This window comes from Lonchura striata, chromosome 29 (genome assembly GCF_046129695.1).
Source record: "Lonchura striata isolate bLonStr1 chromosome 29, bLonStr1.mat, whole genome shotgun sequence".
Taxonomy (NCBI): domain Eukaryota; kingdom Metazoa; phylum Chordata; class Aves; order Passeriformes; family Estrildidae; genus Lonchura; species Lonchura striata.
In genome coordinates, this window is record NC_134631.1 from 282,617 (window position 1) to 309,030 (window position 26,414).

The 26,414-nt window shown below is 38.4% G+C and overlaps 1 protein-coding gene across 1 annotated transcript; it reads right to left on the minus strand.

Annotated features, from left to right (window-relative positions):
• Nucleotides 1-7,309: 7,309 nt before the first annotated feature.
• On the minus strand, nt 7,310-25,738 carry LOC144247616 (uncharacterized). Its single transcript, XM_077788916.1, has 28 exons — nt 25,652-25,738; nt 24,334-24,356; nt 23,001-23,021; nt 22,454-22,474; nt 22,150-22,170; nt 21,491-21,511; nt 21,154-21,174; nt 20,710-20,730; nt 19,570-19,590; nt 19,447-19,467; nt 19,353-19,373; nt 18,317-18,337; nt 17,304-17,324; nt 16,916-16,936; nt 16,635-16,655; nt 16,136-16,156; nt 15,913-15,933; nt 15,762-15,808; nt 12,965-13,538; nt 12,272-12,292; nt 11,766-11,786; nt 11,365-11,385; nt 10,973-10,993; nt 10,787-10,807; nt 10,629-10,649; nt 10,444-10,464; nt 10,005-10,025; nt 7,310-7,836 (listed from the first exon to the last, which is right to left on the minus strand). Exons 2-28 carry the CDS (start codon nt 24,341-24,343, stop codon nt 7,310-7,312), a joined length of 1,641 nt encoding a protein of 546 aa, XP_077645042.1. The 5' UTR covers nt 24,344-24,356; nt 25,652-25,738.
• Nucleotides 25,739-26,414: the final 676 nt, after the last annotated feature.

The window sequence follows — 26,414 nt, forward strand, 5'->3', positions numbered from 1 at the left end:
TTTCCCCTTTTCCTCAATTTTCCTCCATTTTCCTCCCATTTCCCCCCATTTTTCCCCTTTTCCTCAATTTTCCTCCATTTTCCCCCATTTCCCCCCATTTTCTCCCCTTTTCCCCCCATTTCCCCCATTCCCCCCATTTTCTCCACTTTCCCCACATTTCCCCCCATTTTCCCCCCATTTTCTCCCCTTTTCCCCCCATTTCCCCCCATTTCCCCCCATTTTCTCCCCTTTTCCTCCATTTTCCTCCCATTTCCCCCCATTTTTCCCCTTTTCCTCAATTTTCCTCCATTTCCCCCCCATTTCCCCCCATTTTTCCCCTTTTCCTCAATTTTCCTCCATTTTCCTCCCATTTCCCCCCATTTTTCCCCTTTTCCTCAATTTTCCTCCATTTCCCCCATTTCCCCCCATTTTCTCCCCTTTTCCCCCCATTTCCCCCCATTTCCCCCATTTTTCCCCTTTTCCTCAATTTTCCTCCATTTTCCTCCCATTTCCCCCCATTTTTCCCCTTTTCCTCCGTTTTCCCCCCATTTCCCTCCATTTTTCCCCTTTTCCTCCATTTCCCCCACATTTTCCTCCATTTTTCCCCTTTTCCTCCATTTTCCCCCATTTTCTCCCCTTTTCCTCCATTTTCTCCCCATTTCCCCCCATTTTCTCCCCATTTCCCCCCATTTTCCCCCATTTCCCCCCATTTTCTCCCCTTTTCCTCCATTTCCCCCCCATTTCCCCCCGTTTTTCCCCTTTTCCTCAATTTTCCTCCATTTTCCTCCCATTTCCCCCCATTTTCTCCCCTTTTCCTCCATTTCCCCCCCATTTCCCCCCATTTTTCCCCTTTTCCTCCATTTTCCTCCCATTTCCCTCCATTTTTCCCCTTTTCCTCCATTTCCCCCCTTTTTCTCCACTTTCCCCACATTTTCCCCCCATTTTCCCCCATTTTCTCCCCTTTTCCTCCATTTCCCCCATTTTCTCCCCTTTTCCTCCATTTCCCCCCATTTCCCCCCATTTTCTCCCTTTTCCTCCATTTCCCCCCATTTTCTCCCCTTTTCCTCCATTTTCCCCCCATTTCCCCCCTTTTTCTCCACTTTCCCCACATTTTCCCCCCATTTTCCCCCATTTTCTCCCCTTTTCCTCCATTTTCCCCCCATTTCCCCCCATTTTCTCCCCATTTCCCCCCATTTTCTCCTCTTTTCCTCCATTTTCCCCCCATTTTCTCCCGTTTTCCCCCATTTCCCCCCATTTCCTCCCCACTCCCGCAGACGCCGACGCCGACGCCGACAGCTCCCGCGACGGCTCCGCCGCCGAGTCCCCCCCGTCTCCCCGCCCGGCCGCCGCGGCCCGGCCGGGCTGCGAGCGCTGCGGCAAACCCTTCACCAGCGCCTCGTCGCTGCGGCGCCACGTGGGCGCGGCGCACGCCGCCGGCGCCGCCGCGCCGTTCAGCTGCTGGCGCTGCCGCTGCGCCTTCCCGTGCGGCGCGGCGCTGCGCGAGCACCTGGCGGCGCCGTGCCGGCCGCGGCCGCACCGCTGCCGCGCCTGCCCCAAGCGCTTCGCCTCGGCGCGCTCGCTGCGCAAGCACCGCCGCCTGCACCTGGCCGGCGCGCCGCGCTGCGCCGACTGCGGCAAGACGCTGCCCTCGGACGCCGCGCTGCTCGCCCACCGCCGCGTCCACACCGGCGAGCGGCCCTTCGCCTGCCCCGAGTGCGGCAAGGCCTTCGCGGCGGCCAAATCGCTGGGCAAGCACCGGCGGGCGCGGCACGGCACCGGCGGCACCGGCGGCTTCGCCTGCGGCGACTGCGGGAAGAGCCTCTCGTCGCACGCGGCGCTGGTGACGCACCGGCGCATCCACACCGGCGAGCGGCCCTACGAGTGCCCCGACTGCGGCAAGGCCTTCATGGCCGTCAAGTCGCTCAGCAAGCACCGCAAAATTCACCGCCGCGGCGGCGGCGGCGCGGCGACGGCGGCGCGGCCGGATTGCGGCGACGGCGAGGCGGCCGCGCCGTGCACGCACCGACGGCGGCAAAGCGGGGATGGCAAATTGGAGATGGCGCAGCACATTGGGGATGGCGCCGGGGATGGCAAATCGGGGCCGCCGTGGCAAATCGGGAACGGCACCGAGGATGCCAAATTGGGGCCACCATGGCACATGGGGAATGGTGTCATGGATGCCAAACCGGAGCCACCGCGGCACATTGGGAACGGTGCTGGAGATGCCAAATTGGGGCCACCATGGCACATGGGGAATGGTGTCATGGATGCCAAACCGGGGCCGCCGCAGCGCGTTGGGAACGGCACCGGAGATGCCAAATCGGAGCCTCCGTGGCACATCGGGAACGCCAAACCGGAGCCACCACGGCACATCGGGAACGGTGCTGGAGATGCCAACCCGGAGCCGCCGCGGCGCGTCGGGAACGGCGCCGGGCTCGGCGCGGAGACCCCGGTGAACCCCGCGGCGCCGCCGCCCCGCGTGCGGCGCCGCCCGGCGTGCGAGGATTGCGGGAAGGCGTTCCGGGACGGCGCGGCGCTGCGGCGGCACCGGCGCGTGCACACCGGCGAGAAGCCGTTCGGCTGCGGCGAGTGCGGCAAGAGCTTCCGCGCCAGCTCCAGCCTGGTGATCCATCGGCGCAGCCACACCGGCGAGAAGCCCTACCCCTGCGCCCGCTGCGCCAAGAGCTTCGCCTCGCGCTCGGCGCTCATGAAGCACCTGCGCACCCACCTGCGCGATGGCACGGCGGCCACGGCGGCGCCCTGACCGCGGGCGGTGGGTGCCAGGCCCGGGGATGGGTGAGATTTGGGTGCCAGGCCTGGGGTCCGGCAGGATTTGGGTGCCAGGCCCGGGGACCGGCGGGATTTGGGTGCCAGGCCCAGGGATGGGTGAGATTTGGGTGCCAGGCCCGGGGATAGGTGGGATTTGGGTGCCAGGCCCAGGGACCGGCGGGATTTGGCTGCCAGGCCCGGGGATAGGTGGGATTTGGGTGCCAGGCCCGGGGATGGGTGAGATTTGGGTGCCAGGCCCGGGGATAGGCGGGATTTGGGTGCCAGGCCTGGGGATGGGCGAGATTTGGGTGCCAGGCCCGGGGACCGGCAGGATTTGGGTGCCAGGCCCGGGGATAGGTGGGATTTGGGTGCCAGGCCCGGGGACCGGCGGGATTTGGGTGCCAGGCCCAGGGATGGGTGAGATTTGGGTGCCAGGCCCGGGGATAGGCGGGATTTGGGTGCCAGGCCCAGGGATGGGTGAGATTTGGGTGCCAGGCCCGGGGATAGGTGGGATTTGGGTGCCAGGCCCGGGGATTGGATGAATTTTGGGTGCCCACCTTATGGATTGAATGAATTTTGGGTGCCAAGCCCAGGGATCGGTGGGATTTGGGCGCCCAACTCATGGATGGGACAAATTTTGGGTGCCAAGCCCAGGGACCAGTGGGATTTGGGTGCCAGGCCCCGGCGACCGGTGGGATTTGGGCGCCCAACTCAGGGATGGGACAAATTTTGGGTGCCAAGCCCAGGGACCAGTGGGATTTGGGTGTCCAACTCAGGGTTTGGACAAATTTTGGGTGCCAAACCCGGGGATCAGTGGGATTTGGGTGCCCAACTCAGGGATTGGACAAATTTTGGGTTCCCAACTCAGGGATTGGACAAATTTTGGGTGCCCGACTCATGGATTGGACAAATTTTGGGTGCCAGCACCATGGATCGGTGGGATTTGGGTGCCAAGCCCAGGGATTGGACAAATTTTGGGTGTCCACATTAGGGACCAGTGGGATTTGGGTGCCCAACTCAGGGATTGATGGATCAAATTTTGGGTGCCCACCTCGAGGACTGAAGGACAAATTTTGGGTGCCCACCTCAGGGCTGGATGGATTAAACTTGGGTGCTCATTCCAGGGACTGATGGACAAATTTTGGGCGCCCACCTCAAGGATTGATGGATTTTGGGTGCCCACCTCAGGGATTGGACAAATTTTGGGTGCCCACCTCAGAGCTGGATGGATTAAACTTGGGTGCTCATTCCAGGGACTGATGGACAAATTTTGGGCGCCCACCTCAAGGATTGATGGATTTTGGGCGCCCACCTCAAGGATTGATGGATTTTGGGTGCCCACCTCAAGGATGAAGATGCTCCTGAACATCCAACTCCACTTTTCGAGGCTAAAACGTTTATTTTTAGCTTCCCACCACCACAAAAAATTCCAGGATGTGGAGGTGGAGGTGCTGGAGCCGGGGTTCCTCCGAGGGTTCCTCCACCTGGATCGTGTTTTTCCGGACGTTCCGTGTCTCAATCCCGCGTTTCCTCCCCCAATTCCCGTCCCTGCTCCAAAACGAGGCGAAATAAAGTGGAATTGGGATTTTTAGGAAAGCAGCGTTGTGATTTGATGCCTCGGGGTTGGGGTGGGAGAGGAACCCGTCCTGGGAGGGGCCCAAAATTTGGGAATTCGGGAAAATTCCCGAGCGGGGGGGTCCTGCTCGATCCCACCGGTGTTCTGGGTGGAATTTGGGGTCACATCCCGGAGGAGGAATCAATTAACGGAATTAATTAACAACGGAATTAATTAACGGGATTAACGGAATTCCGGGAATGGGGGGGGTGTCCCCGCCCATGGACCCCTCCAATCCCCTCCATGGATCCAAAGATGGAGGGACAATTCCGGCTCCTCTTCCCGCTCCCATTCCCAGTTTTTTCCTCCTCATCCCAAATCGGACCCAATTTGGAAACCCCAAAATCCCAAAATTCCGCCTCGGATCCTCCCTCGCATCCCCGCATCCGAAGGGTCCCAAAATTCCCGAATTTTTAAGTCAAAAGAGGCGGAAAAAGGGATTTAAGCTCCGGAGGTTTTTATTGGTCGCCCGCTGGGAGGGAATTCCGAGGGGTTCCGGACAGAATTCCCGGAATTCCGGGAAGGAGAGGGAGTCCGGCTCCCCCAAAAGCGGAACCCCAAAGTCGGGATGAGCTTCCCAGTCCGGGAATTCCATGGAATCTGGGGATGGTGGAATTCCGGGATTGCAGAACGAAGGAATTCCGGGATTATTGGATGATGGGATTCTGGGATCAATGGATGGTGGAATTCCGGGATCAATGGATGATGGAATTCCGGGATCAATGGATGAATGATGGAATTCCGGGATCAATGGATGGTGGAATTCCAGAATCAATGGATGATGGAATTCCGGGATCAATGGATGAATGATGGAATTCCGGGATCAATGGATGATGGAATTCCAGGATTATTGGATGATGGAATTCCGGGATCAATGGATGAATGATGGAATTCCGGGATCAATGAGTGATGGAATTCCAGAATCAATGGATGATGGAATTCCGGGATCAATGGGTGATGGAATTCCGGGATCAATGGATGATGGAATTCCAGGATCAATGGATGGTGGAATTCCGGGATCAATGGATGAATGATGGAATTCCAGGATCAATGGATGATGGAATTCCGGGATCAATGGGTGGTGGAATTCCGGGATCAATGGGTGATGGAATTCCAGGATCAATGGATGATGGAATTCTGGGATCAATGGATGAATGATGGAATTCCGGGATGGCTGAATGATGGAATTCCAGGATCAATGGATGATGGAATTCCAGGATCAATGGGTGATGGAATTCCAGGATCAATGGATGATGGAATTCCAGGATCAATGGATGAATGATGGAATTCCAGGATCAATGGATGGTGGAATTCCGGGATCGCTGAACGATGGAATTCCAGGATCAATGGATGATGGAATTCTGGGATCATTGAATGATGGAATTCCAGGATCAATGGATGATGGAATTCCAAGATCATTGAACAATGGAATTCCAGGATTATTGAACAATGGAATTTTGGGATCACCAGATGATGGAATTTTGGGATCACTGCGCGATGAAATTCCACGATCATCGAACGATGGAATTCCAGCATCACCGAACAATGAAATTCCAGGATTATGGAACAATGGAACTCCAGGATTATTGATGGAATTTTGGGATCACCGCACGATGAAATTCCACGATCATTTCCCAAAAGAACTCCAGGATTATTGATGGAATTTTGGGATCACCGCACGATGGAATTCCAGGATGATTGATGGAATTTTGGGATCACCAAACGACGGAATTCCAGGATCACTGAACAATGGAATTTTGGGATCACTGGACAATAGAATTCCAGGATCATTTCCCGACAGAACTCCAGGATTATTGATGGAATTTTGGGATCACTGGACAATGGAATTCCAGGATCATTCCCCGACGGAACTCCAGGATGATTGATGGAATTCTGGGATCAACGAATGATGGAATTCCAGGATGATTGATGGAATTTTGGGATCACTGGACAATGGAAGACCAGGATCATTCCCCGACGGAATTCCAGGATGATTGATGGAATTCTGGGATCACCGAACGACGGAATTCCAGGATTATCGACGGAATTCTGGGATCACCGCATGATGGATTTCCAGGATGATCGATGGAATTTTGGGATCACCGCACGATGGAATTCCAGGATGATTGATGGAATTCTGGGATCACCGAATGACGGAATTCCAGGATTATCGACGGAATTCTGGGATCACCGCACGACGGAACTCCAGGAAGATCGGCGGAATTTTGGCATCACCGCACGATGGAATTCCAGGATGATTGATGGAATTTTGGCGTCACCGCACGCCGGAACTCCAGGAAGATAGGCGGAATTTTGGCATCACCGCACGATGGAACTCCAGGATGATCAACGGAATTTCGGCATCACCGCACGACGGTATTTTGGGATCACCGCACGCCGGAACTCCAGGATGATCGACGGAATTCCGGCGATCACCGCACGCCGGAACTCCAGGACGATCGACAGAATTTCGGCATCACCGCACGATGGAATTCCAGGATGATTGATGGAATTTTGGCGTCACCGCACGACGGAATTCCGGCGATCACCGCACGCCGGAACTCCAGGACGATCGTCGGAATTCCGGCATCACCACACGATGGAATTCCAGGATGATCGATGGAATTTTGGCATCACCACACGATGGAATTCCAGGATGATCGATGGAATTTTGGCATCACCGTACGACGGAACTCCAGGATGATTGACGGAATTTTGGCATCACCGCACGACGGAATTTTGGGATCACCGCACGACGGAACTCCAGGATGATCGACGGAATTTTGGCATTACCGCACGCCGGAACTCCAGGATGATCGACGGAATTTCGGCATCACCGCACGATGGAATTCCAGGATGATTGATGGAATTTTGGCGTCACCGCACGACGGAATTCCGGCGATCACTGCACGCCGGAACTCCAGGACGATCGTCGGAATCCCGGCATCACCGCACGATGGAGATCTCCCCCAGCTCCACCCAGAACCAAGGCCGCAGGCGCTCCCCGCCGAAGGCGGCGGCCGGGAAGGCGAAGAGCGGCGCGGCGCCGCGGCCGTCGCCGTCGAAGAACGCCACGCGCCCGCCCTCGTAGTCCAGCGCCACGCGCAGCCGGCGCGGCACCCGCGGCGCCGCCAGCGCCGTCGGCGGCTCCGTCAGCGCCCGCCCGACGGCGCCCCAGCGCTGCACGGCCCAAACGCCGGCGGCGGGGCCGAAGGACGCCGACGCCGCCGGGATTCGGCGCGGCACCGACTCGCGGCTGACGCCCACGGCGCAGAACGGGCCCTCGGCCACCGAGACGGTCCAGGTGTGGCGGCCGCCGGTGAAGCCGGGGTTGCCGAGGACGCACGGGGCGGAGGTGAAGCGCTGAGGGTTCGGCGGGGGTTCGGCGCCGCCGTAGCGCCAGCGGGCGGTGAGGAAATCGGGGGAGAGGAGGAGGCGAGGGTGGGAGGTGAGGGGGTCCAGGGTGACCTGGGCTGGGGGGAAATTGGGGGGAATTGGGGGAAATTGGGTAATTGGGGAAAATGGGGGGAAATTGGGGGGAAAAATTGGGGAAAATGGGGAAAAATTGGGGAAAAATTGGGGGAAAATTGGGGGGAAATGGGGGGAGAAATTGGGGGAAAATTGGGGGGGAAATGGGGAAAATGGAGGGGAATGGGGGGAAAATGAGGGAAATGGGGGGGAAATTGGGGGGAAAATGGAGGGGAAATTGGGGGGAAAATGGGGGAAATGGGGGGAGAAATTGGGGAAAATGGGGGGAAATTGGGGAAAATAGGGGAAATGGGGGGGAATGGGGGAGAAAATGGGGGAGAAAATTGGGGGAAATTGGGGGGGAAATGGGGAAAATGGAGGGGAAATTGGGGGGGAAAATGGGGAAATTGGGGGGGAAAATGGGGGGGAATTGGGGAGAAATTGGGGGAAAATGGGGAAAATGGAGGGGAAATTGGGGGGAATTGAGGAGGAAATTGGGGGAAAAATTGGGGGGGGAAATGGGGGAAATGGGGGGAAAATGAGGGGAAATTGGGGGAGAAATTGGGGGGAAATTGGGGGAATTGGGAGGAAAATGGGGGGAAATGGGGGAAATGGGGGGGAAATTGGGGAAAATGGGGGGGAAATGGGGGAAAATTGGGGGGAAATGGGGAAAAAGGAGAGAAATTGGGGGGAAAATGGGGGAAAATGGGGATAAAGGGGGAAATTGTGGGAGATTTTGGGGGAAATTAGGGGGAAATTTGGGAAAAAGGGGGGGAAATGAGGGAGAAATAGGGTGGAAATTGGGGGGAGAAATTGGGGAAAATGGGGGGAAAAATTGGGGGCAAAATGGGGGAAATTGGGGGGAAATTGAGGGAAAATTGGGGGAAAATTGGGGGGAAATTGGGGGGAAATTGGGGGGAAAATGGGGAAAAAGGAGAGGAAATTGGGGGGAATTGGGGGGAAAATGGGGGGAAATGGGGGGAAAAATTTGGAGGGAAAATGGGGGGAAATTGGAGGAAATTGAGGGGAAATTGGGGAAAAATTGGGGGGAAATTGGGGGAAATTGGGGGAAAAGGAGAGGAAATGAGGGAGAAATTGGGGGGAAAATTGGGGGGGAAGTGGGGAAAAATTGGGGAAAAATTAGGGGAAAATTGGGGGGGAAATGGGGAAAATGGGGGGAAAATTTGGGAGGAAATGGGGAAAATGGAGGGGAAATTGGGGGGAATTGAGGAGGAAATTGGGGAAAAATTGGGAGAAATTTGGGGGGGAAAATGGGGGAAATGGGGAGAGAAATTGGAGGAGAAATTGGGGAAAAATTGGGGAAAATTTGGGGGAAATTGGGGTGGAAATTGGGGGTGAAATTCGGGGGGAAAATGGGGCAAATGGGGGGGAAAATGGGGAAAAATTGGGGGAAAATTGGGGGGGAAATGGGGGAGAAATTGGGGGGAAAATTGGGGGAAATTGGGGGGGAAATTGGGGAAAAATTGGGGGAAAATTGGGGAGAAATTAGGGGAAAATTGGGGGGAAATTGGGGAGAAATTAGGGGAAAATTGGGGGGAAATTGGGGGAGAAATTGGGGGAGAAATTGGGGGAAAATTGGGGAGAAATGGGGGAGAAATTGGGGAGAAATTGGGGGAAATGGGGAGGAGATGGGGAGAAATAGGGGAAAAATTGGGGAAGAAAAGTGGGGGAAATTGGGGGAAATTGGGGGGGAAATGGGAAAAATGGGGGGGAAATGGGGGGGAAATTGGAGGAGATTTTGGGGGAAAATTAGGGGGAAATTGGGGGAAATTGGGCGAGAAAAATGGGGAGAAATGGGAAAAATGGGAAAAAATTGAGTGTGAAATTGGGGGAGAAATTGGGGGGGAATTGGGGGGGAAATTGGGGAAAAAAGGGGAAAAAACCGAAAAAAAAAGGGAATTAGAAAGGGGGGGGAAAGGGTGAAAAATGGGGAAAATGGGGAAAAAAAAAGGGGAAAATGGGGGGGAAAGGAGGAAGGAAAGGGAAAAAAGAGGGAAAATGGGAAAAAATGGAGAAAAAGGATCGAAAGAGGGGGAAAAGGGGAAAAAAGGGGAAAAAGGGAAAAAAGGGGAAAAAGGGAAAAAAAGGGAATAAAAAATGGGAAAAAAAGGGGAAAAATTAGGATTTTTTTCCTCTTTCCACAGGGACTCACCAACTTTTTCTTCTTCTTTCCCTAAAATGAGAGAAAGAAAAAAAATTATTTTTAAACTTAATTTAATGTTTTTAAATTTCATATTAAAATTATATTTATAAAATTTATAAAATAAATAGAATTATATTTATACAGTTTATAAAATTGATTTCTAAAATCTGTAAAATTCATTGTATTTATAAAAATTATAAAATTATGTATTTACAAAATTCATGAAATAAATAGAATGATATTTATACAATTCATAATTATATTTTCAAAATTTATAAACTAAATAGAATTATATCGAAACAATTTATAAAAACTATTCATAAAATTTATAAAATGTATAAAATATAAAAAATATATTTAGAAAATTATTAATAGGTATTCATTTGCGTATTATTTAATATTAATTAAATTAAAATTAATTGGGAATAAAGGGAGGGAAATGACTCACGGTGCTCCTCGAGGCACCACCCTGCAGGAAATCATTAAAAAATTCGAATTAATTAAAAAGAATTCAATGAAAATGAAACAATTAAGAGTAAAATCGAGGAAAATGGGCAATAAATTCAAATTAATTAAAATAATGAAGGAAATAAATGGAATTAAGGCGAATTACCGAAGGCGCGGGATACTCACAGATCCTTAATCGAGATTCCTCTGGGAATGGAAAATTAATTGGGATTAATTAGGAAATTCCAATTAAAAATTGAATTTAAAAAGTCAGAAAATTAATTAATTAATTAATTTTTAATTTATTAAATTAATTAAATTAAGAAAAATAATATTGGACTCACCGAGCTCTGCGTTCATCTCGGCTGGAAAAGGAGAAAAAAATGGGAATTTTAATGGGGAAAAATGGGAATTTTAACAGGGAAAAATTCAAATTTTCCCCCAAATTCCCATTTTTTCCCCAAGAATTCTCATTTTTCCCCAAATTCCCATTTTTTCCCCCCAAAATTCCCATTTTTTTGTGCTCTCACCGATCCGTTTGTCCCGTTGTTCTGTGGAAAAATGGGGCAAAAATTCAAATTATTTTCCCCCAAAAATTAGAATTAAAATATCATTTGCATATTTAAATATGTAAGCACACAGTGTAATATATTTGAATATATTATAAATATTTAAATATATTATAAAACATGAATTTAAATGTAATAGATTTAAAAATAGAATTTATTTCAATATAAAATGGCATAAAAATTCAAATTATTATCACAAAAAAGAGTAATAAAATATTATTTGCATATTTCTGCCTTCGATATTTGCATGTTTAAATACAGAAATATACATTTGAATAGATTTGAATAGATTTGAATATAGAATTTATTTAAATATAAAATAAGGTAAAAATTCCCATTTTTGGGGCACTCACCGATTTCTCTGTCCCGTTGTTCTGCAGAAAAATGGGGCAAAAATTTAAATTATTTTCCCCAAAAAAAGAGAAATAAAATATTATTTAAATCTGTATTACCTTTAAATAATTTGCATATTTAAATATAGATTTAATCAAAGAAATAAAATAATAAAAGAGAAATAAAAATATTAATTTAATTAATTAATGGAGTAAAAAACAGTGGAAAAATCGGGGAAAAATTCAAATTATTACACCAAAAATTGAGAAATAAAGTATTATTTGCATATTCTTTACCTTCGATTAAATATTTAAATTGTAGAATAATTAATTATTATTTAAATATTTAAACAATAATGCAATATATTAATTAAAACCCCCAAAATTTAAATGAAATTTGAATTTTGGAATTCTGGACTCACCCAGCGCTGCCCGGAGCTCCTCTGGGAAAGCAACGAAAATTTTGATTATTTGGGGAATTTTGGGGGAAAATTCGGATTTTTGGGGTTTTTGGGTGGAAATTTGGGTTTTTTGGGGTTTTGGGTAGAAATTTGGGTTTTTTGGGGTTTTGGGTGGAAATTTGGGTTTTTTGGGGTTTTGGGTGGAAATTTGGATTTTTTGGGGGGGGATTTTTTTGGGAATTTCTTTGTGGAAATTTGGATTTTTTAGGGGATTTTTTAGGGGATTTTTTTTGGTGGAAATTTGGATTTTTGGGGGGTTTTTGGGTGGAAATTTGGATTTTTTTGGGATTTTTTTGGTGGACATATGAATTTTTTGGGGAGATTTTTTTTTTTTTGGTGGTAATTTGGATTTTTTGGGGGATTCTTTTGGTGGAAATTTGGATTTTTTGGGGATTTTTTGGTGGAAATTTGGATTTTTTGGGATTTTTTTCCTTCATCTCCGCCCCGGAAATGGGAACTGAACCCACCAATGGTTTTGTCGATTTCTCCTGGAAAAACAGAAGGAAAAAACAAAGTTAAAAGAATTTAAAAGATTTTAAAATAATTAAAAATAATTTAAAATAATTTAAAATATTTCAAAATCATTCAAAATAATTCAAAATAACTAAAATTAATCCAGAAGAATTTAAAAGGATTGAAAATAATTCAAAATAAATAATTGAAAATAATTGAAAATAATTTTAAATAATTGAAAATAATTTTAAATAATTCAAAATAAATAATTGAAAAGAATGGAAAAGAATTGAAAAGAATTTTAAATAATTCAACATAATTTAAAATAATTGAATGGGGTTTATGTTACGTTATCACTATAACATATTATATCTTATACTAAATTATTTTATTTATTATACATTTTAGATTATGTTATGTTATGTTATGTTATTTCATTAAACTATATTACATTTTATTTTATTACAATTTATTTTATTTTGCCTTTTTATTTTATTATATTTTATGTTGTTTTATTTTATTACATTTTGTTTTATTTTATTTTATTACATTTTATTTTATTTATTTTATTCCATTTTATTCCATTTTTTTTTTATTTCCCCACCATTCAATTCCCACCCATTTTCAGGCAGAAAAAAATTCAAATTTCAGCCGGAAATTTGGGGCAAAAAACCTCGGATTCGGTACTGGAAATGAGAACGACCAACCTGGCTCCTTTTCCTCCTTTTCTTCCTCCACTTCCTCTTCCTGTTTTTCCTCTTCTTCCTGTTTTTCCTCCACTTCCTCTTCCTGTTTTTCCTCCACTTCCTCTTCCTGTTTTTCCTCTTCTTCCTGTTTTTCCTCCACTTCCTCTTTCTCTTTTTTTTCCTCCTCCACTTCCTCTTCCTCCTCCTCCACTTCCTCTTCCTCCTCCTCCACTTCCTGTTTTTCCTCCTCCTCCACTTCTTCTTCCTCCTCCACTTCCTGTTTTTCTTCCTCCACTTCCTCTTCCTCCTCCACTTCCTCTTCCTCCTCCACTTCCTGTTTTTCTTCCTCCACTTCCTCTTCCTCCTCCACTTCCTCTTCCTCCTCCACTTCCTCTTCCTCCTCCACTTCCTGTTTTTCCTCCTCCACTTCCTGTTTTTCCTCCTCCACTTCCTCTTCCTCCTCCACTTCCTCTTCCTCCTCCACTTCCTGTTTTTCCTCCTCCACTTCCTGTTTTTCCTCCTCCACTTCCTCTTCCTCCTCCTCGTCCTCGGGGCTCCCCCCTGAGCGGAGTCGAAGCCCCCCGGAGTTCATCACCTCGTTAATCGTTGTAATTAATTAATTAAGAGAATTATCAGTGTAATAAAGGGAATTAAAATGAGATATAAAATATATCACAGTTAGTCACCTCGTTAATCGTTGTAATTAATTAATTAAATCATTATCAATGTAATAAAGCAAATTAAAATGAGATATAAAATATATTGCAGTTAGTCACCTCGTTAATCGTTGTAATTAATTAATTAAGATCATTATCGATGTAATAAAGCGAATTAAAATGAGATATAAAATATATTGCAGTTAGTCACCTCGTTAATCGTTGTAATTAATTAATTAAATCATTATCAATGTAATAAAGCAAATTAAAATGAGATGTAAAATATATCGCAGTTAGTCACGTTGTTAATCGTAATTAATGAAGGTAATTATCGATGTAATAGAGTGAATTAAAATGAGATATAAAATATATCGCAGTTAGTCACGTTATTAATCGTTGTAATTAATTAATTAAGATCATTATCAATGTAATAAAGCGAATTAAAATGAGATATAAAATATATCGCAGTTAGTCACATTGTTAATCGTTGTAATTAATTAAGAGAATTATCAGTGTAATAAAGTGAATTAAAATGAGATTTAAAATACATCACAGTCAGTCACCTCGTTAATCGTTGTAATTAATTAATTAAGATCATTATCGATGTAATAAAGCGAATTAAAATGAGATATAAAATATATCGCAGTTAGTCACGTCGTTAATCGTTGTAATTAATTAAGAGAATTATCAGTGTAATAAAGTGAATTAAAATGAGATTTAAAATACATCACAGTCAGTCACCTCGTTAATCGTTGTAATTAATTAAATCATTATCAATGTAATAAAGCGAATTAAAATGAGATATAAAATATATCGCAGTTAGTCACATTGTTAATCGTAATTAATTAAGAGAATTATCAGTGTAATAAAGTGAATTAAAATGAGATTTAAAATACATCACAGTCAGTCACCTCGTTAATCATTGTAATTAATTAATTAAATCATTATCGATGTAATAAAGCGAATTAAAATGAGATATAAAATATATCGCAGTTAGTCACGTTGTTAATCGTTGTAATTAATTAATTAAGAGAATTATCAGTGTAATAAAGTGAATTAAAATGAGATTTAAAATACATCACAGTCAGTCACCTCGTTAATCGTTGTAATTAATTAATTAAATCATTATCAATGTAATAAAGTGAATTAAAATGAGATAAAATATATCGCAGTTAGTCACGTTGTTAATCGTTGTAATTAATTAAATCATTATCAATGTAATAGAGTGAATTAAAATGAGATATAAAATATATCGCAGTTAGTCACGTTGTTAATCGTAATTAATTAAGGTAATTATTGATGTAATAGAGTGAATTAAAATGAGATAAAATATATCACAGTTAGTCACCTCGTTAATCATTGTAATTAATTAATTAAATCATTATCAATGTAATAAAGCTAATTAAAATGAGATATAAAATATATCGCAGTTAGTCACGTTGTTAATAGTTTAATTAATTAATGAAGGTAATTATCGATGTAATAGAGTGAATTAAAATGAGATATAAAATATATCGCAGTTAGTCACGTTATTAATCGTTGTAATTAATTAATTAAATCATTATCAATGTAATAAAGCAAATTAAAATGAGATATAAAATATATCGCAGTTAGTCACGTTGTTAATAGTTTAATTAATTAATGAAGGTAATTATCGATGTAATAGAGTGAATTAAAATGAGATATAAAATATATCGCAGTTAGTCACGTTGTTAATTGTTGTAATTAATTAAATCATTATCAATGTAATAGAGTGAATTAAAATGAGATATAAAATATATCGCAGTTAGTCACGTTGTTAATCGTCGTAATTAATTAAGGTAATTATTGATGTAATAGAGTGAATTAAAATGAGATATAAAATATATCACAGTTAGTCACCTCGTTAATCATTGTAATTAATTAATTAAATCATTATCAATGTAATAAAGCAAATTAAAATGAGATGTAAAATATATCGCAGTTAGTCACGTTGTTAATCGTAATTAATTAAGGTAATTATCGATGTAATAGAGTGAATTAAAATGAGATATAAAATATATCGCAGTTAGTCACGTTGTTAATAGTTGTAATTAATTAAGGTAATTATCATTATACGGTATATTAAAGCTAAACTTAAAATTAACTTTTCCTCTAATTATCTTTAATTAAAGCGTTAATTATCCCCCGAATCCGGGCGAGTCCCACGCACCAAAATCCTTCAGCGCCTCTGGAAAAAATCCAATGAAAAGAAGGAATTAAATCCAAATTTCCCTTCCCAAAAAAGGCCCAAAAATCCCAAAAATTTTAAGGAAAAAATAAAATTTCACTCACCGAGCTCCTCCTGCAATTTTCCTTAAAAAAAAGGAAAATTAAATTAATTTTAATTTGATTTTTTCCCTTCCCAAAAATGAGGTTTTATGGCTTTTAATATTAATTTTTTAAAAATATAATTTAATTTATTTTGGGATTTTTTGGGGGGCCAAAATTTCCTCATTTTAACTTAATTTAAAGAAATTTGGGATTTTTTTTTTCCCAAAAATCCAACGGCGCTTACGGATAACGGAGTCCCGTTCTCCTGAAAAGGAAGGAAATTAATTACGATATTAAATTATTTAATTAATAATATTTAATTAATTACAACGATTTAATTATTAATTATAATTGTATAGTTATTATTAATTATATTGATATCTACTTATATAATTATTTAACACACTTTAAATTATTAATAATTATTTAATTATTAATATAAATTCTTAATTATAATTATTTAAGAATATCTATTAATTACAAATTATTTAATTACTAACTACAACTATTTACTTAGTAATTATAATTATATAGTTATTATGAACTATATTATAATATACTTATACAATTTTTAAACAATTATTTAATTATAATACTAATTACTAATTGTAATTACATAATAATGTTTATTATTTAATTGCTATATAGTTACTTATTATTACAATTATGTAATTACTAATTATAATTATTAATTAATTAATTAATAATAACTTTTTAATGCATGGTAATTAACTGACACTCACCTAGCAGCTCCTTCAGGTAGCCTGGGGAAAGCAAAAAGAAATTGAAATTAAAAAATTAAAATTAAAATTAAAATTAAAAATTAAAATTGAAATTAAAAGTAAAAGTAAAATTGAAAGTAAAAAGACTAAATTTATTGGTAGCATTAAATTTAAATATAAAAAATGTAAATAAAAATGTAAATGTAAATGTAAATGTAAATGTAAATATAAAATATAAATATAAAATAAAAATATAAAATATAAATATAAAATATAAATATAAATATAAATCTCTGACTTACCAATCTCAGCTTCATTTTCCCCTAAAAAATTAAAATTATTTCCAAAAGTCATCATTAAAAATCCCCAAAAATGGAAAAAATTCCACAAAACCCCCAAAAATTCCATCAGAAATTAAATTTTAGATTGGAAAATTTATAACCAGGATTAATTGAATAAAATATTAAAAATTAATGTGGAAAATCAATTTATTTTTGATTCCTTCGTCCCCAAAATCCCCAAATTTCCCCAAATTCCCCAAAATTTCTCCCAAAATTCCCCAAAAATCCCTAAATTGCCCCAATCCCCCAAAATTCCCCAAAATTTCCCAAAATTCCCCAAAATTTCCCAAAATCTCCCAAAATTCCCCAAAATCTCCCAAATTTCCCCCAAATTCCCGGGGGTTCTCACGGATTTGGGCGTCCCGAGCCTCTGAGGAAAAAATCAGAATATTAATCATTATTAATGAGTATTAATAATTAATTTCACCTGAATATTTCTAACTAATTACTCCCAAATAAATCGAATTATTCCCGAATATTTCTAATTAATTATTCTTGAATAAGTCGAATTATTCCGGAATATTTCTAATTAATTATTCTTGAATAAGTCGAATTATTCTGGAATATTTCTAATTAATTATTCCAGAATATTTCTAATTAATTATTCTTGAATAAGTCGAATTATTCTGGAATATTTCTAATTAATTATTCCAGAATATTTCTAATTAATTATTCTTGAATAAGTCGAATTATTCTGGAATATTTCTAATTAATTATTCCAGAATATTTCTAATTAATTATTCTTGAATAAGTTGAATTATTCCGGAATATTTCTAATTAATTACTCCTGAATATTTCTAATTAATTATTCCTATGTGTTTCTAATAATTCCTGAATATTTCTAATTATTTATTCCTAAACAAGTCTAATTATTCCTGAATATTTCTCGTTAATTATTCCTAAATGTTTCTAATAATTCCTGAATATTTCAAATTAATTATTCCTAAATATTTCTAATTATTCCTAAATATTCTAATAATTCCTGAATAATTGTAATTAATTAATCCTAAGTATTTCTAATAATTCCTGAATATTTGAAATTAACTTTTCCTATATGTTTCAAATAATTCCTGGCTATTTCTAATTAATTATTCGTAATTGTTTCTAATAATTCCTGACTATTTCTAATTAATTATTCCTAATTGCTTCTAATAATTCCTGACTATTTTGAATTAATTAATCCTAAATTTTTCTAATAATTCCTGAATATTTTGAATTAATTCTTCCTAAATGTTTCTAATAAATCCTGAATATTTCTAATCAATTATTCGGGGATAATTTTTAATTAATATTTTTTTATTCCTAAATAATTTTGGGATTTTGGAATTAAAAATGTTTAAAAATGGAAATTTTGGCACTCACGGAGCTGCTTGGTGAAGGCCTCTGGAAATGAGAAAATCCAAATAAAATCAGTGAAATAAAGAGAAAATTCAAAATAAAAATAAAGTATAAATTAAAGGTAGAAATGAAAGTAAAAAAATAAAAGTAAATAAAAAATAAAGGTAAAAAGAAAATATAAATTAAAGGTAGAAATGAAAGTAAACATAAAAATAAATAAAATAAAGGTAAAAATAAAAATGAATGTAAAGAAAAAAAATATAAACATAAGGAAAATAAAATATAAAATATAAAAATAAAATATGAAATATAAAAGTAAAGGTAGAAATTAAAGTAAAAATAAGAATAAACAAAAAATACATAAATAAAACATTAAAGATAAAAATTAATAAAAAATAAAGATAAAAATAAAACATAAAAGTAAAAAACATAAATAAAAATACACATAAAATTAAAATAAAATATAAAAATAGAAATAAAAATAAAATAGAAATAGAAATTAATATAAAATAAAAATAAAAAATAAAAATAGAAATAGAAATGAAAATAAAAATAAAAATAACATATAGAAATAGAAATAAAAATAAGAATAAAAATAAAAAATAAAAATAAAATATAAAAATAGAAATAAAAATAAAAATAAAATAGAAATAGAAGCGAAAATAAAAATAAAAATAAAATATAAAAATAGAAATAGAAATAGAAATAAAAATAAAAATAAAAATAAAAATAAAAATAAAAATAAAAATAAAAATAAAAATAAAAATAAAATAAAATAAAATTATAGATGTAATAAGATTTAAATAAAAATAAAAATAAAATTAAAACTAAACTAAAACGAAACTAAACTAAAACTAAAAATAAAATTAAAATTAAAAAAAAAATAAAGTTAAATTAAAACTAAAAATGAAATTAAAATTAAAAATGAAATTAAAAAAAATTAAAAATAAAAAAATAAAATAAAAATAAAAACATAAAATAAATAATTAAATTACTTATAAAAATAAAAATAAAATTAAAATAAAAGTGAAAATTAAATTCCAATTCAAGCCCGACTCACCGACGTCGGCCGTGAGCTCCCCTGGGGAAAGGAAGAAAAATCGGAATTTTCCTTTTTCCCAATTTTGGGTTTTTTTGGGGATTTTCAAACTCACCGATCTTGGTGTGGCGCTCGCCTGGAAAAGAGGCAAAAAATCCAAATTTTGGGGGTTTCCGCGTTAATTAACGGAGCGCTAATTAACGGAGCGCTAATTAACGAGGGGCGGGGCGGGACTCACCGAGCTCCACCGTGAAGATCCCTGGAAAAACGGCAAATTCCGTTAATTTCCCCCAAAATTTGGGGGTTTTCACCCCAAATTCCGAGAAATTTTGGAATTTTTTTCCCACCAAAAATTCCATAAAATTCAAAAATTTTCCCCAAAATTTTCTGGAATTTTGGGATTTTTACCTCAAAATTCTGTGAAATTTTGGGATTTTTTTTCCCCAAAAATTTCAAATATTTTCCCCAAAATTTTCTGGATTTTTGGGATTTTTACCTCAAAATTCTGTGAAATTTTGGGATTTTTTTTCCACCAAAATTCCATAAAATTCAAATATTTTCCCCAAAATTTTCTGGATTTTTGGGATTTTACCCCAAATTCTGTGAAATTTTGGGGTTTTCCCCCCAAATTTTGTGACATTCTGGGACTTTCTGCCCAAAATTCTGTGAAATTCTGGAATTTTCCCCAAAAATTCCATAAAATTCAAATATTTTCCCCAAAATTTTCTGGATTTTTGGGATTTTCCCCCAAATTTTGGGATTTTCCCCCCAAATTTTGTGAAATTCTGGGACTTTCCCCCCAAAATCCTGTGAAATTCTGGAATTTTCCCCCAAAACTCCATAAAATTCAAATATTTTCCCCAAAATTTTCTGGATTTTTGGGATTTTACCCCAAATTCTGTGAAATTCTGGGATTTCCCCCCCAAATTTTGGGGTTTTCCCCCCAAATTTTGTGAAATTCTGGGATTTTCACCCAAATTTTGGGATTTTCACCCAAATTTTGTGAAATTCTGGGGCTTTCCCCCCAAAATTCTGTGAAATTCTGATATTTTCTCCAAAATTTTTGAATTTACCCCCAAATTTTTGAATTTTCCCCAAAATTCTGTGAAATTCTGGAATTTTCCCCCAAATTTTTGAATTTTCCCCCCAAATTTGGGATTTTCCCAAAATCCTGTGAAATTCTGGAATTTTCCCCCAAAATTCCATAAAATTCAAATATTTTCCCCAAACTTTTCTGGAATTTTGGGATTTTCCCCAAATTTTGTGAAATTCTGAGATTTTTTCCCCCCCAGAATTCCATAAAATTCAAATATTTTCCCCAAAATTTTCTGGAATTTTGGGATTTTCCCCAAATTTTGGGGAATTCGGTCGCACTCACGGATGGTGGCGTCGCATTTGGCTGCGGGAAAAAAGAGAAAGTTTAAAATTCGAATTAAAAATTTAAAAATTAAAGTATAAAATAAAATAAATTTAAATTAAAATAAAAAAATTATAAAATTTAAAAAAAAACCAAATAAAACCCCCTAAAAATTAAAAAAAAATCATCAAAATAAAAACTAACAATTAAAATTTAAAAAGTAAAAAATTTAAAAAACCCTAAAAAGAAAAAAAATAAAAAAATTAAAATAGAAATAAAACCCAAAAATTAAAAATTAAAAAATAAAAACCTAAAAATTAAAGAAATAAGAAATCAAAAATAAAATCAAAAATAAAATCAAAATAAAAAATAAATAAAAATATAAAATAAAATAAAAATAAAATAAATAAAATTAAAATGAAAAATAAAAAATAAAATTTAAAATGATGAAATTTCCTCACTCACCAACCTCCGCTCGCAGCTTCCCTAAAAACACCAAAAATTGACCCAAAATTCGACAGAAATATCAATAAAATCCATTTTACTCATTAGCATCTCATTAGCATAATTAATTTTACTCATTAGCATAATAAATTGTAATAGAAACATTAACCAAGCAGAAATATATTGAATTTTAAGGGCGAATATTTTGATTTTTCATCATTAATCCCATCAAATTTCATTAATAAAACCACAATAATTACTTTAAATGACATTAAATTTATTTTTATTAGATATTAATTAATTGTTCGGAATTAATTAATGAGGGATTAATTAGGATGGGGGAAATTGGGGCACTTACGGAGGCCGGAGTCGCGCTCGGCTGTGGAAAAAAAGTGGAAAAAAACACCAAAAATTCGAATTTTTGGGCGTTTTTCACTTCCCAAAATGAGGAAAAACTGACCCAAAAAATCCCCGAAAATTCCCAAATTTTCCTCCCAAGGAGAAAATTCCCAATTAAGATTAAAATTAAAATTAAAATTAAAATTAAAATTAAAATTAAAATGGAAGTGGAAATTGAAATTAAAGTGAAAATTAAATTTAAAGTTAAAACTAAAATTAAGGTTAGAATTAAAATTTATAATTAAAATTAAAACAAAAATTAAAGTTAAAATTAAAGCTAAAATTAGAATGAAAATTAGAATTAAAATTAATATTGAGATTAAAGTTAAAGTTAAAGTTAAAGTATAAATTAGAATTCAAACTAAAATTAAGATTAAGATTAAAATTAAAGATTACAATTTTAATTAAAGCTAAAATTATGATTAAAATTAGAAATAAAATTAAAATTAAAATTAAAATTGAATTAGAAATTAAAATTAAAAGGAGAATTAAAATTAAAATTAAAATTAAAATTAAAATTAAAATTAAAATTAGAATTGAATTGAAAATGGAAATGAAAATTTAAATGAAATTGGTTAATTAAGGATTTTAATTTTAATTAACGCGTTCTGTCCGTACCCAGCAGCGCCGTCAGTCTCCCTGCGAGACGAAAAAAATCCAAATTTATCCCAAAAATCTCCAGAACGGACCCAAAATTCTGGTTTTTTAACCCAAAAATCAGAATTTCTAACCCAAAATTCAGAATTTAAACTCAAAATTACGATTTTTTAACCCAAAATTGAGAAATTTTGACCCAAAAATTCAGATTTTTTTAAACCAAAATTCACACTTTTAACTCAAAATTACCATTTTTTAACCCAAAATTACAAATTTTTTTACACAAAATTCAGATTTTTTAACCCAAAATCATCCAAAAACTCACGGATTTCAGCAGCAAGTTTGGCTGTGGAGAAAAAAAAAAAGAGCATTTTTTACCCCAAAATTTGGATTTTTTAACCCAAAATTTACATTTTTTTTTGAACTGAAAATTTGGATTTTTTAACCCAAAATTTGGAATTTTTTTTAACACAAAAATTTGGATTTTTTAACCCAAAATATTGATTTTTTTAAACCGAAAATTTGGATTTTTTTAACCTCAAAATTTTGAGGTCTTTTTTACCCAAAATTTGGATTTTTTACCCCAAAATTCGGATTTTTTTTTGACCAAAAATTTGGAGTTTTCAACCCAAAATTGGGATTTTTTTTTAAACTGAAAATTTGGATTTTTTAACCCAAAAATTGGAATTTTTTTAACCCAAAAATTTCAAATTTTTTACCCAAAAATTTGGATTTTTTTTACCCCAAAATTTGAATTTTTTACCATAAAACTTGGATTTTTTTTTTACCCAAAATCAGGATTTTTTTACCCCAAAATTTGTAATTTTATTTACCCAAAATTTGCATTTTTTCCCCCAAAAATGGGCACTCACTGATTTTCCGCTCGCGTTCCTCTGGGAAAAAAGGGGAAAAAAAGAAAGAAAATTCAAATTATTTCCAAATTTTTTCCTTTTTTGGGATTTTTTGGGTGGTCTCGGAGCATCCGGGCCCAAAATTGGGATTTTTCCCCCCAAAATCGGCCGCAAAAATGAAGATTTTTGGTTGGACTGACTCAGTTTGGTGCTGGAGTCACCTGAAAAACAGAAAATAAATGAAATTAATTAAATTAAACTAATTAAAATTAAACTTACATTAAATTAAATTAAATTAGAATAAATTAAATTAAATTAAAATTATATTAATTATATTAATTATATTATATTATATTATATTATATTATATTATATTATATTATATTATATTATATTATATTATATTATATTATATTATATTATATTAATAATCTGGGGAAATAAAGAATATTAGAAATAATGAATAAGAAAATTAGTAAATAATAAATGTTCAAATTAATAAATAGCAAAAATATAAAATTATAAATATTAAAAATAGTAAATATAAAAATAAGAAATAATCAATATTAAAAAATAATTAATAGCAAAATAAGTAATAAACATTAAAATTAATAAATAGCAAAATTAATAAATAATAAATACTGAAATTAGTAAATAGCAAAATTAGTAATTAATAAATATTAAAATTAATATTTAAAATGTCAAAGAGTAAGTGGGGAAAAATTTGGGGAAAAATTTGGGGAAAAATGGGGAAAAAATGGGAATAAAATTGGGGAATAAATTTGGGAAAAAATGGGAATAAAATGGGGATAAAGTGGGAAAAATTGGGAATAAATTTGAAATAAAAGAGCAAAAAAAAAAGGGAATAAAACCACAAATTTCACTCACCCAGAGCGGAATTTTCTCCTGGAAAAGAGGAAAAAAAGGGAAAATTTGGGTCAGTTTGGGAAAATTCTGGGAATTGAATCAAATTTTCCTTAAATTTGGATTTTTTGGGTGAAAAATAGGGAAAATTCACCCCAAAATTTGAGGAAAATTTGGGATTTTTTGGGTGAAAAATGTGGGAAAATTCACCCAAAAATTGAGGAAAATTTGGAATTTTTGAGGTGAAAAATTTGGGAAAATTCACCTAAAATTTTAGGAAAATTTGGAATTTTTGAGGTGAAAAATTTGGGAAAATTCACCTAAAATTTTAGGAAAATTTGGAATTTTTGAGGTGAAAAATTTGGGAAAATTCACCTAAAATTATAGGAAAATTTGGAATTTTTGGGGTGAAAAATTTGGGGGAAAATTTGGAATTTTTGGGGTGAAAAATTTGGGAAAAATTTGGGAAAAATTTGGATTTTTTACCCACCCGGTTCCATCTCGTCGCTGCTCCTGGAAAGGAAAAAAATTCGGAATTTTGGGGGGGGTGGAAGAATTTTCCAGGAAAATTTGGGAATTTTGGGTATATTTAAATAAAATAAAATAAAATAAAATAAAATAAAATAAAATAAAATAAAATAAAATAAAATCTTTTCGGGCAGAATTGGGGCAAAATTTTTGGGATTTTTGGGGAGATTTTTGGGGGTTTTTTGGGGGGAATTTTTGGGATTTTGGGGCAAAATTTTGGGGATTTTTGGGGAGATTTTTGGGGCTTTTGGGTATTTTTGGAATTTTGGGGGGATTTTGGGGGGTTTGGGGGATTTTTTGGGATTTCGAGGGGATTTTGGGGGTTTTTTGGGGGGGAATTTTGGGATTTTGGGGGAATTTGGGGGTTTTTGGGGATTTTGGGGTTTTGGGGAGGGTTTTTGACATTTTTGGGGGGATTTTTAGTGGTTTTGGGGAATTTTTGGGTTTTTTGGGGGGAATTTTTTGGATTTTGGGGGATTTGGGGGGGGTTGGGAATATTTTGGGGTTTTGGGGGGATTTTAGGGATTTCGGGGGGGTTTTGGGGGGATTTTTTTGGATTTTGGGTTTTTTGGGGGATTTTGGGGTTCACTCACTGACCGGGACAATTTTGGGGTTCAATTTTGGGGTGCCCGGGGCGAATTTTGGGGTTTTTGGCCGAATTTTGGGATTTTGGGGGATTTTTGGGATTTCGGGGGGGATTTTGGGGGGATTTTTTAGGATTTTGGGATTTTTGGGGGATTTTGGGGGTCACTCACTGACCGGGACAATTTTGGGGTTCAATTTTGGGGTGCCCGGGGCGAATTTTGGGGTTTTTGGCCGAATTTTGGGATTTTGGGGGATTTTTGGGATTTTGGCGGGATTTTGGGGGGATTTTTTTGGATTTTGGGGTTTTTGGGGGATTTTGGGGGTCACTCACTGACCGGGACAATTTTGGGGTTCAATTTTGGGGTGCCCGGGGCAGATTTTGGGATTTTTTGGCCGAATTTTGGGATTTTGGGGGATTTTTGGGATTTCGGGGGGACTTTTGGGGATTTTGGGGCAGATTTTGGGGGAATTTTTTGGGATTTTGGGGTCCCCCGGGGATTTTGGGGGTCACTCACCAGCCGGGACAATTTTGGGGTTCAATTTTGGGGTGCCCGGGGCAGATTTTGGGAATTTTTTGGTGGGAATTTTTGGGGGTTTTGGGGGATTTTTTGGTATTTCGGGGGGGATTTTTGGGGGGTTTTGGGGGGGATTTTTTGGATTTTTGGGGTTTTTGGGGGATTTTGGGGGTCACTCACCGGCCGGGTCAATTTTGGGGTTCGATTTTGGGGCGGATTTTGGGGCCCCGCAGGCCCCGAGGCCGCCGAGCCCGGCTGGAACCGGAGCCGATCCCAAAATTAACCCGGGGGGCGGGGCCCAAAATTTGGGGGGGCGGGGCCCAAAATTTGGGGGGGCGGGACCCAAAATTTGGGGGGAAGGGGCCCAAAATTTGGTGGGGAGGGGCCCAAAATTTGGTGGGGAGGGGCCCAAAATTTGGGGGGGAGGGCCCAAAAATTGGGGGGGTGGGGCTCAAAATTTGGGGGGGTGGGGCCCAAAATTTGGGGAGGGGAGGAGCCCAAAATTTGTGGGTCCCTGTAATTTTTTGGGGGTCCCTGGATTTTTTGGGGCTCCCTGTAATTTTTGGGGGGGTCCCTGGGATTTTTGGGGGTCCCTGAGATTTTTTGGGGGTCCCTGGGATCATTTTTTGGAGCTCCCTGGGATCTTTTGGGGGTCCCTGAGATATTTTGGGGCTCCATGGGATTTTTTGGGGCTCTCTGGATTTTTTGGGGGTCACTTGGATATTTTGGGGCTCCATGAGATATTTTGGGACTCCATGGGATATTTTGGGACTCCCTCTGATTTTTTGGGGGTCCCTGGATTTTTTGGGGCTCCCTGGGATCATTTTTGGGGCTCCCTGTGATTTTTTGGGGGATCCCTGAGATATTTTGGGGCTCCATGGGATTTTTTGGGGCTCCCTGGATTTTTGGGGTCTCTGAGATATTTTGGGGCTCCCTGTGATTT